The sequence below is a fragment of the Pseudorasbora parva genome, chromosome 23 (genome assembly GCF_024679245.1).
Source record: "Pseudorasbora parva isolate DD20220531a chromosome 23, ASM2467924v1, whole genome shotgun sequence".
Taxonomy (NCBI): Eukaryota; Metazoa; Chordata; class Actinopteri; order Cypriniformes; family Gobionidae; genus Pseudorasbora; species Pseudorasbora parva.
Window position 1 is genome coordinate 26,328,120 of NC_090194.1, and position 13,384 is coordinate 26,341,503.

The 13,384-nt window shown below is 38.3% G+C and overlaps 2 protein-coding genes across 2 annotated transcripts; both read right to left on the reverse strand.

Annotated features, from left to right (window-relative positions):
* Positions 1-197: 197 nt before the first annotated feature.
* On the reverse strand, positions 198-6,360 carry dhrs13a.2 (dehydrogenase/reductase (SDR family) member 13a, tandem duplicate 2). The gene is made up of 5 exons (XM_067433686.1): positions 5,966-6,360; positions 5,496-5,614; positions 5,304-5,427; positions 4,856-5,182; positions 198-691 (listed from the first exon to the last, which is right to left on the reverse strand). The coding sequence occupies exons 1-5, from the start codon at positions 6,276-6,278 to the stop codon at positions 432-434; spliced, it is 1,143 nt and encodes a 380-aa protein (XP_067289787.1). The 5' UTR covers positions 6,279-6,360; the 3' UTR covers positions 198-431.
* Positions 6,361-9,729: 3,369 nt separating this feature from the next.
* On the reverse strand, positions 9,730-13,265 carry dhrs13a.1 (dehydrogenase/reductase (SDR family) member 13a, tandem duplicate 1). Its single transcript, XM_067432959.1, has 5 exons — positions 12,950-13,265; positions 12,550-12,668; positions 10,746-10,869; positions 10,317-10,643; positions 9,730-10,228 (listed from the first exon to the last, which is right to left on the reverse strand). The coding sequence occupies exons 1-5, from the start codon at positions 13,074-13,076 to the stop codon at positions 9,969-9,971; spliced, it is 957 nt and encodes a 318-aa protein (XP_067289060.1). The 5' UTR covers positions 13,077-13,265; the 3' UTR covers positions 9,730-9,968.
* Between the last annotated feature and the right edge of the window lie 119 nt (positions 13,266-13,384).

Below are 13,384 nucleotides of genomic sequence, written 5' to 3' on the forward strand. Positions count from 1 at the left end.
GAATGCGAGAACCCCCCCCAACATATACTTTATATGCAATAAAAGGTTCACGTCTCACTCAATTTACTTGAATTATGTATGTTGGGTATTAGCATATGCGTCAAGAAAAAAAAAATACTATATTGCTCGTGTGTTTGATTTAGATTTTATAATCAAATATAATGTCATATTTCATACAGTAAAAAAGAAAACTAGAATAAAAGTGATTGTTAGATATTTTAATACCATAAAAAACTCACCCCAGCATACAGCATTTAATGTAAACATACAAATAAAAAAACACTATAAGCCTTGTAAATAGTTATGTGTCCATAAACACAAAAATGCCACAATCAGTTTCGTAACTTCATACTCATTCCCCCCACCCGACTGGGGGTAAGTAAGTTCACAGACGGTTTCCATCCACCAGAAATAAAACAGCTCCTCTGGCTTCATGAAAGGCCGCTCAGTCGTTCACTGACTTCCCAAAGCTTTTTGGCCACCGCGTCGTCTTTGCCTTTGGCACTGACTTCCTCCACAGCGCAGCATGAGAAATAACGTCCACTGAAATGCTCAATTCCTTCCTGAACGGCACAATGAAGAGTCGTTTGGGCTCCGGTTTTTGGGTCCAGGAACAGCAGTCTAGCTATTGGCTCGATGAACACTTTCTGCCAGAGACTCACATGACGGGAGAGCTCTGTCTTTACAACACCTGCAAAAGGGGGTAATGCAATATTAAGTATTAGTTTAAAGGCCCGCTGAAATCAAAATCTAAGTTTATTGGCTTTTAGTATGACTGTGTTAGCCTTAAAGTTATGAATAAGCTGGTATGTTCCAAAACAGTGACAAAATTTGCATTTAGGAGATATAAGCATTCAAAATGTACAGTCTCTCACTTCCGTTAAAATGAATCTCAGATTTTGATGACATCATCGTAGACTTCACCTTCTCATCAAATCTTCTGTCCAATCAAAATCCTCTCTACAATCTAAAGCCCGCCCCCTACACTGCTGAAGCTGCGGCTTAAATCGTCAGTTGTTAACACACATTTACTAATTTCTACATGGTGAAAGGCACATAGCACACTATATATGCGATAGGAAATTATTCAGTGTAAATATGCTTTCATTTGAGGCGAATGAAGTCTGTTTTCACGTTAGTTTCTCGCTCTGGTCTAAATTTAGACTACAGACACGAGAGCACGTGCGAGTCCGCGCAGACAACAAACATATCGGACCCATTTGAATTCTGCACAGAATGCTACATTTCAAAGCGATATGGAGGAGATTATGTTGGTAAACAGTGTTAGTGGAAACTGCTTTACCAAACAGAAAGGTCCGCTCTAGTCAAACTGTATATTAACCAAACGCTATTGGCCGTTTCAAAAAAGGGGAGGAACTGCTAACAGGTGGAGCCGTTTCAGGGGAAATCCCGTCAACACATTAGCTGTGTCCCAAAGTGAAGTGCGCGCACTCCGAATGCCGCATTTGAAGTGCGATTACGTCATAGCGGCACTACGAAGGCTGTCCCAATCATAGACTTAAAAAAGAAATCGACAGAGTAATCCCATAGACGTCAACGGCGGAAAATAAGGTAAATTAGAGGCACTCACTTCCTGATGGCTGAGCGAATTGCACAGGCTCAGACTGAGCTTGACGACATAGATGTGACATAAGCAACCTGTCTGACAGTTGTAGGTCTTCTAGTAGTTGTGGAAAGTGAAATCTGAATCACAGGAGTCTCCTCCTGTCTATAAAGTCATTTCTCAACTGTGCGACAGTCGCAATCGTTAGCCTATTTTTCTTTGGTCCCAATGTGAAGGCTGCTCCTAGCCTGACAAGCCAGACCCACATCAAGATGTTTGGTCTGGAAACTCACCATTGACCGGGCTCAATCCGAGGGGCGGGATAAACGGATAAATCGGGATAAATCTTTCAAACTCCCTCTGCACGTGATAGGATAGCGCTACCACCAACCAGAGCAACAAAGGTGAAACAGAGCTTGTTGATAGATTAAACATTCGCCGTATCCGGTCAGCAAAACTCTGAACACATCTTCCCTTTTTAAGAATGACTTCAGTGCCGTTCTTTGTTCTTTTCTCAGAGAAAAGCTTAACTCCAAGTCTTCCAGAGTCGCGGTTAAAGCTGATTTGAAAGACCGCCGTTGGCCAGTTTCTGTGTTTACTAGAAGAACGCAAACGCAACTCGGCCGTCGTCAATATGGCCCCGCCCACCGACTCTATTCAAGATGTGATTGGCCCGGCAAGAGTGAGGCGAATACAGCTCAGAAGGGTATTGAGAGTTGCTAGACGACACAGCAACACTAAGAAGGCTGTCCCAAAGTGAAAGCTGCACCTCTGAAGGCCAAATTTGAAGTGCAATTGCGTCACAGCGGTGCGACGAAGGCTGCCTCAATTCATGAGCAAGTTCAAAATGCGCCCTTCGTTTCTCAGGCAAAGGAAGGGTACAGCAGATGGAACCTTCCCACAAGTTATTTGTAAATTAGAACAATAGACAACAGTTTCTTTGTTTTTTTCGTTAACTTCAAATGTAGGCTAAATAAAAGAGAAGTGGTTGTTCTGTAGCCTAGCCTAGGCCTACATTGTTTATTTCTGTAATGCACGTTATAATTTGTAGCTAAATTAAAGACATTTATATATGTTTATACATATATTTTCTTGTCATGTAGCCTAATTTAAAATGTATAAATGAAAATAAATTGGTCTATACATTAGTAGATGTTAGTAGATAAATTGGTCTATACATTAGTAGATGTTAGTAGATAAATTGGTCTATACATTAGTAGATAAAAAGTAGATGCATCTGAGATTGAAAAAAAAATAAGTAGGCCTACTTTTTTTTTTTTACAGCTAGCCTATTTATAGACCAATAATATAACTTAAGTTTAACATCAGAAACAACAGAAGAAAACACTTTTCTACACTAAACCAGAAAAAAACCACTTTTCTACACTTTAATTGCGTTGAGCGGGAGAAGCTGGAGCCGGTCAAGGATGGGGAATAATGCACAATAGAGACTGTGGTAAGGCCCTAGCCGGACATCATCTTCTGGGATAATCAGGGCATATTTCCACTGTCCGCAGCTTTGCGGGGCTGAATCGGTCGACGGGTGGGATGTCATAAAAAGTAGATGCATCTGAGATGATGCGTTGCATAAAAATAAGTAGGCCTACTAAAAATAAAGACTTGGACATAATATATAAATGTTTAAATATATTGTAACAGTTACATTTAACATAAGAAATAAACTGTTAACTATAGCTAGTTGCAATTTGACAATATTGAACCAGCTACAGATTTACATGCTTATGGTCCGGTCTCTCATCGTCGCAGGCTTTGAAGCATGTCAAAATCTAATAAAAAGCTCTAAAAAAAACAAAGCAAATTATATATATATATATATATATATATATATATATATATATATATTATATATATATATAATATATATATATATATATATCTCCTCACAAATGTCCGCTGTCAGTTGTCAGAACCTGCTAGGCCATTAACGACGCTTGGTTTATTGTTGCCAAGTCTGGAATGGGCCTGCATTTAGGCTACTGTTGCTTTGGGGTGTTTGTAGCCTATAGTCCACAGGTTAAGTTGTCTTTACTTAAGCAATATTTCTACCGCTCGCGCCCTGCATTTTGGGATATTTTGGCCTATTCTGGCCGTGATTGCTATACTTTTAAATAGCAATTGGAGGGGTTTTGTTGTCCAGACTTGGCAACCCTGCCCCTCCGTTCACCCTTCATGCTGTTTCGTGCACTTTGAAGGCGTGGCCTGGCCTGGTCTTCGAAGTGTGCACTCTTCACTTTGGGACACAGCTATTGAATAATGTGGCACGTTCCAAAGCATTTCAGTGGGCCTTTAACACAGTGGTTATATTTTTTTTTGGCCAAGCCCCCTTTACATTTATGCCGTAAACATACATTTTGGCCATTCATACACATCACAACGGTGTTTCAGGACCCTGAAAATGCTAATTTTAAAAACTTTATAGACTAAAATAACCAGCTTCCAGCGGTACACAAGTTTAGTTTATGGCGAAAGAGTAACCCTTGACCCATGAACCCTTGAGGCATATGTATTGACGAACGCAGAAGTGCAGAGGATAGACTAAAATAAAACACAGATCAATAATTAGGCTAAAATTAGAATTTTATGAGAAATGATAGGGAATGTTATCCAGCCCTATCCAAGAGATGCATCAAAGCTTGCTATGCTCCTATACATCACGCCAGGGGAAACTTTTAGCACAATCCGACTTGTGTACCGCTGACTGCCACAAGCTAGTTCATTTAGTCTATTAAGTTTTAAGTACGGATATTTTTCTTACACAGTTGCAACACTTCTTCAGACGGCCTTTATTAACCCCCCGGAGCCGTGTGGAGCACTTTTATGATGGATAGATGCACTTTTATGGACTAAAAAAAACAATCAAGTCAATGCCATTATAAAGCAGGGAAGAGCCAGGCCCAGGACTTTTTTAATGCAACTCCAATTGTATTCGTCTGAAAGAAGAATGTCATATACAACTAGAATGACTTTGAGGGCGAATAAATCACAGGCTAATATTTATTTTCAGGTGAACTATCCCTTTAAAAGATACATTTTGCAGAAGTACAAATACTGATATAATATTTTCATGTAAAACATGAACTTTCCACCCAAAATGAAACCTGCCATCATTTACTCAAACTCGTGACATTACAAACCTGTACGAAAAATGGAATTTGAATTATGTAAAAAAAAAAAAAAAATTCATGCAGGTTTGGAACAACATGAGGGGTTGGGTAAACAATGGCAGAACATTCTTTTTACTTAACTATACAGAACAAGTATGATTTTTACCTGGATGAACACTGTAGCAGGTGACGTTTGTGCCCTTCATTCTCTTGGCCAGTTCGTGAGTGAACAGGACGTTGCAGAGTTTGCTGTTGCAGTAGGCCTGGAAGAACTGCCAGCTGTATCTCCCAGACCCCAAGTCTTTGGTGGCAATAAGAGAATCAAAATCAATCTTGCCCCAGCGATAGGCCATGGAGGATAGAGTGATGACCCGAGCAGCAGGACTCTCCTTCAGACGGTCCAGCAGAAGACATGTAAGCAGGAAATGCCCAAGATGGTTGACTCCAAACTCTATGCCAAAACCATCCTCCGTTTGACCATCCGCAACAAGACCTAAACAGAAAAAGCCATGTGCCATGCTTTCCCTAATATTCAGATAAGAGGTCAATCAAGATGGCCAAACTTTTACCTTTGGTTTGCCCAATCCTAAAACAGTTTTGAGGGTTTGGTTTACCTGCATTATTGATGAGCAGATCCAGTCTCGACTCAGATTTGAGGAAGCTCTCAGCAAAAGCTCGCACAGATGTGAGGCTTGCAAGATCAAGTTTCATGAACAGGATATCATTGCTTCCTGTGGCCTGAACAACAAACATGGGTCAATAAACACGTAGAACTCTAGAATCAGTGGTCTTAAGTGAGTCCTTACCTTCTTGATGTCATTTATAGCTGCCTCAGCTTTCTTTTGGTTTCTGCAGGCTAGAATTACTCGGACTCCACGACCAGCCAGATCCAGAGCTGTGGCCTTACCGATACCAGTATTCCCGCCTGAAACATCGAACCAAATATCTCTCATTACCAAAACCATAACATATTTCCATGATCACAGAAAAAAAAAATCTTAGTATTTTCTATTACAAATATCAAGATTCGTTTTCTTACCGGCGGACTGACTTTTTAAAACAGTTTTAACTGAACTCACTTATTTTTGAATATTTTTTTAAAATTAAAATTAAAACTGACTTAATATAGAATTAATTTTACTTCACGAGTAGGCTACTGGAAAAAGAAGACAAAAATTGTAAAGAGAAAGCCAAAGTAAAGACGACAAAAACAAGAGGCATTTTTCCACAGGTGCGTTGCGTTTACCACAGTGAGAACATTGATTACAAACCTTACCTGTAATAATCGCCGTTTTCCCCGTCATATCAGCGGTTCCTTTACATTTGGACTTTTTAAACAACGTCTCCACCAAGAAGACATAAAGACCTGCGATGAGAGCAGCGACGATAATGAGATGAAACATGATTGTGACCGGCAAAATTCGGCCGGCTGTTCTTATGTACTCCGCTCGGGCCAGAGCCTGATAAACCGGTCCGGGGTTTCTTTCCTTCCACCGTCTTTGCTCTCTCACCGGACCGGTTTGCGTGTGCTCAAGTAAACAATACAGTTCAATGTCAAAGATTGCCGTTTTATCTGTACATCTCATCATGTTTTGTTAACGAATTGGTTGAAAAATAGATCTTTAAACTCTAGTAGCTAGGCTACTAGGCTACGTTCACAAGAGTTGCCTTCACAATTATGAAATGTTGATATTTTAAAGGGGTCAAGTTTTATTTTCTTTGTATTCTATTTAAATCATTTAAGAATTGAATTGAATAATTAAATTTTAATCCCTGAACTGTTTATAGCCTATTTTTATTTTATTTTACAACTATTAAATAAACCCCACAATTAAGTGAACATAACGAAACACTTGGAAATAATAACAATTGTATATAAATAATAAGGTTGCAAATAAAATAAAATGTAGCCTAATTAAAAAAAGATTTATTTATTTTTACAAGTAGGCCTATTATGTACAAAATGTGGTTCGCTACACGTTTAGTAATAATAAGTTGCTTTGCATATTACCATGTCATGGAATAAGACGCCCTCTGGGGTAAGATGACCTCCCACCTTATTTTTTTCTTCTGAACATCTCATCTCATCACTTTTGATGAATGGCCATGCTATTTTTAATTTTGTCTTTTCATCTAAATATCAATTTGAAATTTAGTCAGCCAAAACTGTGTGGAAAAATAGTCTTATGTTGTATATCAACCACAACAACAAGAAACCTTTTTTCTGTCTCTTTATTAATGAGGGATTTGTGTACATTCATTTTTTCACATTTGTGGGGTAAAAGGTCATTTTATTTTGATGTAAAAAGATAAAATTAGACCCTAAGGGTAAGAGATTTGGCACAGAAGGACCCATGTTGTTACTTGTGTTATTGTTTTTCAATGTAATTGTAAACAATAATTGTAATTGTAATTAACAGGGTTATTATTGATTCTGCTTTGTCTGTGATTGGTTATTCAATTATTCAACTAAATTATCAAAATAAAGGATTTTAAACAGAATAGTTGCTTTAGTAATATAAAAATTAATGAGAATTGTATCTCTTCTTACCCCAGTAGGGGCCGCCCCTCTTTTCATATTTGACATTTTGTGCTAGAAGAATTAAATTAGCAATGTTTCTATTTATGCTATAACACATTGTTCTTAAGGGGTGCATCTTTCCCCATGTTACCCTAATATACTGTGTGTGTGTGTGTGTGTGTGTGTGTGTATATATATATATATATACCTATATAATGGGTAGAATAAATTATTACTGAAAATGTGTCTCAGAGTACAACATTTTGATTATATATAAGTTATTGGTAAAATTGTATCAAGTGCTTGAATGTTGTTCGAAATAATAGTAAGGGTGACACCGTTCAGAGCCAAACTATTTTGCTTCACATTTTAGTTATTGTGTAACTGAGTTTAAAGAAGAACTATTGACATCTCTTGACGTACTTTTGAAACATGCAACCCACAGGTGATGCATGTTACAAGTTGTTCTTTTGCAGTCACATATTTTAACTGGGAGAGGTGACATGTTCCACATATGATGCCTCGACATCCCCAGACACGCCTTTTGTGCGTTACGTCTTTACCCTGGTATGACAAAGCCACATGATTTCATTTTATGTAGTGGAAACTTTATCACATAAACTACAGGAAGTGAAGAAAAGGAAGGAAAGGAAGTGAAGCAGGTTTTCACAAGTCACATGTGATATTTGTACAAACACAATTTGTAAAACATAAGAACATATTTATTAGAGGAATTAAACAGACTCTTTAAAGGTACTGTATTTAAGAAATGTATTTCAATTAATAATAAAATGGCCCAGATAGGTCTCTAGACATTAAGAAATCATGTTCATTTCAAATACTTATATCACTGACAACAGTAGGCCAGGAAATTGTCATTTAAAGGAGTGATGAATTGAGAAATCAACTTTCCCTTGAGTTTTTGATATATAAAAGGTCATGGTAATATACGAATATCCTCAAAGTTTCAGAGCTGCTAACTTCCTTGTTAGTCGAAGAAAAGCTTTTATAGACACCAGGCCCAGCAACCGGTCATGGGCTTCATTCTTACGTCATTGTGCGACAAAACACACCTCTACAGCACGTCTAATCCAGTAGCCTCGCCCATCAACTCATGGAGGGCTTGTGCGAGCTGGTCAACAACAATACACAGAACACAGAACACAGTCGCTGCATAAGCTTCCTTCTGATCCTAATATTAGGAATGTGTGGTTGAACTTTATTTTTAATGAAGTTCCAGCTCATGTGGGGAAGACATTCACTTCAGTTCACATGCGGGATCGTTTGTAAACAAATCTCTGGTCGATGCTGGATTTGGATCCGTCAGGAATGGTGCAACACACTTATGTGAGTAAAACGTGTTTTTATATGTAATAGTATTGCATTGTTATAGATCGTTTTGGTTATGTGTACCTGTCTAACAGAATATACCTCAGCACGCTCCGACTCTCAAAGCCCGGCAGGCCGATGAATCTCATTATATTCCATTCTTGTTCTGTTATTCTCTCTCTCTCTCTCTCTCTCTCTCTCTCTCTCTCTCTCTCTCTCTCTCTTTCTCTCTCAAGTTGACATCTGAAGGGTGGCGCGCACAAGTGTATGTGCGTGGTTCGCGCTTATATCGTCTGATCTTGCGGGAGTAATATAAAAGTAATAGTCCAATCAATTGCGAGTGGATAAAAAATAAATAAATCATTGTGTTTGTTTGATAAAGACGTTTATGAGCCCTGTGATCGAGAAAATCATTCAGGTTGCCGCTTCTCCCTCAATCTCTTTTCTCTCTGAACTGACAGGGGACCTTAAGTTCATTAAATATGCAAATCTTACTCCCAACAAAACCCAGCTTTTGGAGAGAGCCTCAAAACCAGTGTAGAAAATAGTCTATTACTTATTAGTTATGATGTTTTTGAATGTAAAAACCACACAAACATCATTAGTTGACCTCAGACAACAGTATTAAAAAATGAAAAAAGCCAGTTCATGACACTTTTAAAAGTTGTTGTTGCAGCCGTCAACTGATGTTAATGTTCATCAACCGATGACAGCTGCAGCTACAAACGTTCCTGCTGATCCTGCAGCCTATCTGGCAACCTCGAGTCAGGGGGAGGGGAGAGGGGATACACCTGCAGTACCAGTTTTAGCCACAATCTTACATACACTTCCTTTAAGTTGCGTTCAGAGCATGTTATGAATCACAAAGTCTACACAGGATTTTTATAAGGCGCATCCAATACAGTTGACCACAAAGTGCCATTTAAGGCGAAAAAAGTGCCACTTGAATCAGCGTATTAATTCATGATTCAGATTGCCAATATCACGTGATTTCAGCATTTTGACATGCAATCCGAATCATGAATCAGTACGTTGATTCATAACCGTTCTAATCTTTATTTGAGGATTGAAAGCAAACGTGGAAGAGAAGACAATGCTGAATAAAGTCGTAGTTTTTGTTATTTTTGGACCAAAATGTATTTTCGATGCTTCAAGAGATTCTAACTAACTAATTGATGTCACATATGGACTACTTTGATGATGTTTTTATTCTCTTTCTGGACATGGACAGTATAGTGTGCATACACTTAGATATGTTGTTGGACTAAATTTAAAAAATATCTTAAACTGCGTTCCGAAGATGAACGGAGGTCTTACGGGTGTGGAACGAGATTAGGGTGAGTCATTAATGACATCAATTTCATTTTTGGGTGAACTAATCCTTTAACTGTGCAAGTGCTAATCTGTACAGGTGTAATGAAACATGCTCTCATGCTAAACCAACAAGCCTCTCGCTGACTTCCCAAAGTTTTTTGGCAGTTGCATCATCTCTGGCTTTAGCAGGAACATTCCTCACTCCACAGGCAGAGAAGTAGCGTCCACTCAGGGGCTCAAGACCCTCTTGAAGTGCGCAGTGAAGAGACGTCTGAGCTCCAGACTCCACATCCGAAAAGAAAAGCAGCAGGATCGGTGCCATGATCAGCCGCCACCATAGAGTGCCATAACGACCGATGTCTGTTTTTATGGCCCCTATAAGAAATAAATCAGCGTTAACTTCATATGACCTATGATACTTTATCAAGTCCTGCTTTTCAGAGAATAAAAAACATCCACTGACCTGGATGAAGACTGTAGCAGGTGACATTTGTGCCTTTGAGTCTTTTGGCCAGCTCATGTGTAAAGAGGATATTGCAGAGTTTACTGTGACTGTACAACTTCAATAAGTCCAGTGTTGAATTTCCAAGAGCCAAATCTTTATGAGTGTTGATGCAGTTGAAATCAATTTTCCCCCACCAATGGGCCATTGAAGACACAGTCACAACTCTGCTGGGGCCACACTCTTTTAACCGGTCCAGCAGCAGAACGGTTAACAGGAAGTGACCGAGGTGATTGACGCCAAAGATCCTTCCAAAACCATCCTCGGTCTTGCCGTCAACTACAAGTCCTACAAACAGAGAAAACATAGTAAAGCAAACCATTTTTTAATTAGTTGTCCTAAAAACAAAGAAATTGTAACAATGTATAAAATAAAATTACATATAGCTACCTGCATTGTTGATTAGAATGTCTAATCTGGATTCTTTCTTGAGAAAGTTTTCGGCGAAAGACCTCACAGACTTCAGACTGGCCAGATCCAAGTGCATATACACCACCTCTTTGTTTCCTGTTTCCTGTGCTCCAAATCATTGAACAACAACACAGCAGTACATTATGGTAAGGAAATGCTCACTCAGCAAACTTATACAATAGAATCACTGATTTGTTAAAGGGATAGTTCATCCAAAAATGAAATTTAGCCTATGATTTACTCACCTAAGTCATTCTAGGTGTATATGACATTCGTCTTTCAGACGACTAAAAGTTGGGTTATATTAAAAAAGTCCTGGCTAATCCAAGCTTTATAATGGCAGGGATTGTTGCTCTGTTTTTAAAATCCAAATGCATCTGTCCATCAAATAACGTGCTCCGTGGCTCCGGGAGGTTAATAAATGCCTTTAGAAGTGAATTGATGCGTTTGTGTAAGAAAAATATCCATATTTAAAACTGTATAAACGTTTCAGTGATTAAATATGGATATTTTTCTTACACAAATGCAACAATTTCCTTCAGAAGGCCTTTATTAACCCCCCAGAGCCATGTGGCACATGTTATTTGACGGAAAGATGCATTTTTATGGACTTCAAAAACAATCCCTGCAATTATAAAGCTTGGATTAGCCAGGGTGTTTAAATATAACTCTGATTGTACTTGTCTGAAAGAAGAATGTCATACTAGGATGACTTGAGGGTGAGTAAATCATGGGATAATTGTAATATTTGGGTAAACTATCCCTTTAAATTCAACAGCATTTATTACGTTATGTTAATATTTTTTGTTTTTTTTATATCTTTTTTTATATCACAAATACTATTTTATAAATGTATATGTATTCAAAACACTATCTCACATGAGGTGGTGTTGATCATTTTTATGAAATTGCATTAGGCAACTGAGTGTTAACTGACAAGCCTGGGTCAGAACGAGGGTTGAAAATAATATTTTTTTTTTACTTTTTTTACTTAAAAATGATTAACATTATAAGTAAATTATTAACATTATGACATTAAGTCAAAGGTGCATTTTGCGCAGCTTCTCTCTCTTTTTTTTTTTTGATGCTCAGAACAATACACATATTATAAAAACAACAACAACAACAACAACAAAAGAAAAAATAACAGGATACAGAAAAAAAACTGGGGGGATAATATAAATTACACATTGATAAATTATGATAATTACATGACACTAAATAAAGGAAAATTATTGCAGAGATAATGTTTTTATCGCTTTTTTTCCTCAGAAAATTGTATTGAAAATAGGTATTTTATAAATTTGGATTTTAGTAAAAAGATCAGATTAATTACAAAAAAACTGACCTTTTTTAAGATCATAATCTACAAAGACCAGTACCACATCCTTCCAATACAACACATTCTTTATAAATTTCATTCCTAATAAATCCTAATGCTCCAAGGCTGCACGAGTTCTGATGACGACAAACTGTTCCATGATTGGTCAGATTCACCGCATGACAGTGAGCACGTGTTTCGTGTTTATTCTAAAACCTTCATTTCAACTAATGTGTTTATATAACGGTAACACCTCTTGTCAAATCGGTTTATTGCTTGGGGTTTGCGTTTGCATATGAAATGCTAATTAACATTTAAAACATCCCACTTTTTGTACAAATGTCTAATGAAATAAGTTCGCACGAACCACCATGCGCCCTCTAGTGGAACGTATTCTTTTAGCGACGGAAACGGTCATCATCATTAACCCCAACATACAATGGTGGTCAGTCTCTCGCTCACCCTCTGGATGTGTGTGACAGCAGCCTGGGCTCTGCTTTCATCCCTGCAGGCTAGAATCACACGAGCTCCCCTCCTCGCCAGATCCAGCGCGGTGGCCCTGCCGATACCCGTGTTTGCTCCTGGAAGTAAACCAGCTCACAGTCACATGTCAGTAATATCCATAGATATGTATACATATCTATGGTCATATCTGTTCAGTTGCTTATCACGAATGCCTGTGTGTGGAGTGTGAACGTAATTTCACGAGTTGTACAGTTCTGCGTTATGTAACACGTCCTTAATGTTTATGAAAAGCGTAAAATCCACAAAAATCTGTTTTAAAACTATAATAATGACAAAAATGAAGATATGCGCGACAGTTTATGGACAATAATCAAACGCCCTAAATCTGAACACATACCAGTCACGACCACCGTCTTCCCGTGCAGTTTGGCTGTACTTTTACATTTTGGCAGTTGCAACACCGTCACGCACAGCAGCAGGTAAAACCCTACGAGTCCTCCGCAAATAAGCAGAACGGTAAACATATTCAATCGATAAGCAATAACAGCTATAGTCGCGCATGAAGAGCTCTTTCCTCCAGACTGGAACAGGAAGACGTGCCTCCGAACGAAGCCAATCCCACTTGGCCACGGTTCATTTAGATTACAAAACCTAACTGATTATACAGTGAACATAACTACTGTTGTGCTGCTGATATTTACTTCAGACAGAGTGCATCTGAAAACGTTAGGTATGTGTTACAATCTGAGGAAAAAGTGTTTCTTAACTATGTTCCTACAACGTTGCTATGCAGTTGCTAAGTGGCTTCTGTTGCTAGGATTTTGAGAACCAG

Excerpts from the sequence above, each read along its gene's own strand:
- dhrs13a.1 (XM_067432959.1), bottom strand. The coding sequence starts at position 13,076 with ATGTTTACCGTTCTGCTTATTTGCGGAGGACTCGTAGGGTTTTACCTG. Across the intron at positions 12,669-12,949 it reads GAAGACGGTGGTCGTGACTG|GAGCAAACACGGGTATCGGC; the intron begins GTATGTGTTCAG and ends GTTTACTTCCAG. Across the intron at positions 10,229-10,316 it reads CTGCTACAGTCTTCATCCAG|GGGCCATAAAAACAGACATC; the intron begins GTCAGTGGATGT and ends TATTTCTTATAG.
- dhrs13a.2 (XM_067433686.1), bottom strand. The coding sequence starts at position 6,278 with ATGATGAGATGTACAGATAAAACGGCAATCTTTGACATTGAACTGTAT. Across the intron at positions 5,615-5,965 it reads GAAAACGGCGATTATTACAG|GCGGGAATACTGGTATCGGT; the intron begins GTAAGGTTTGTA and ends TCGATGTTTCAG. Across the intron at positions 5,183-5,303 it reads TCTGCTCATCAATAATGCAG|GTCTTGTTGCGGATGGTCAA; the intron begins GTAAACCAAACC and ends TTTTCTGTTTAG.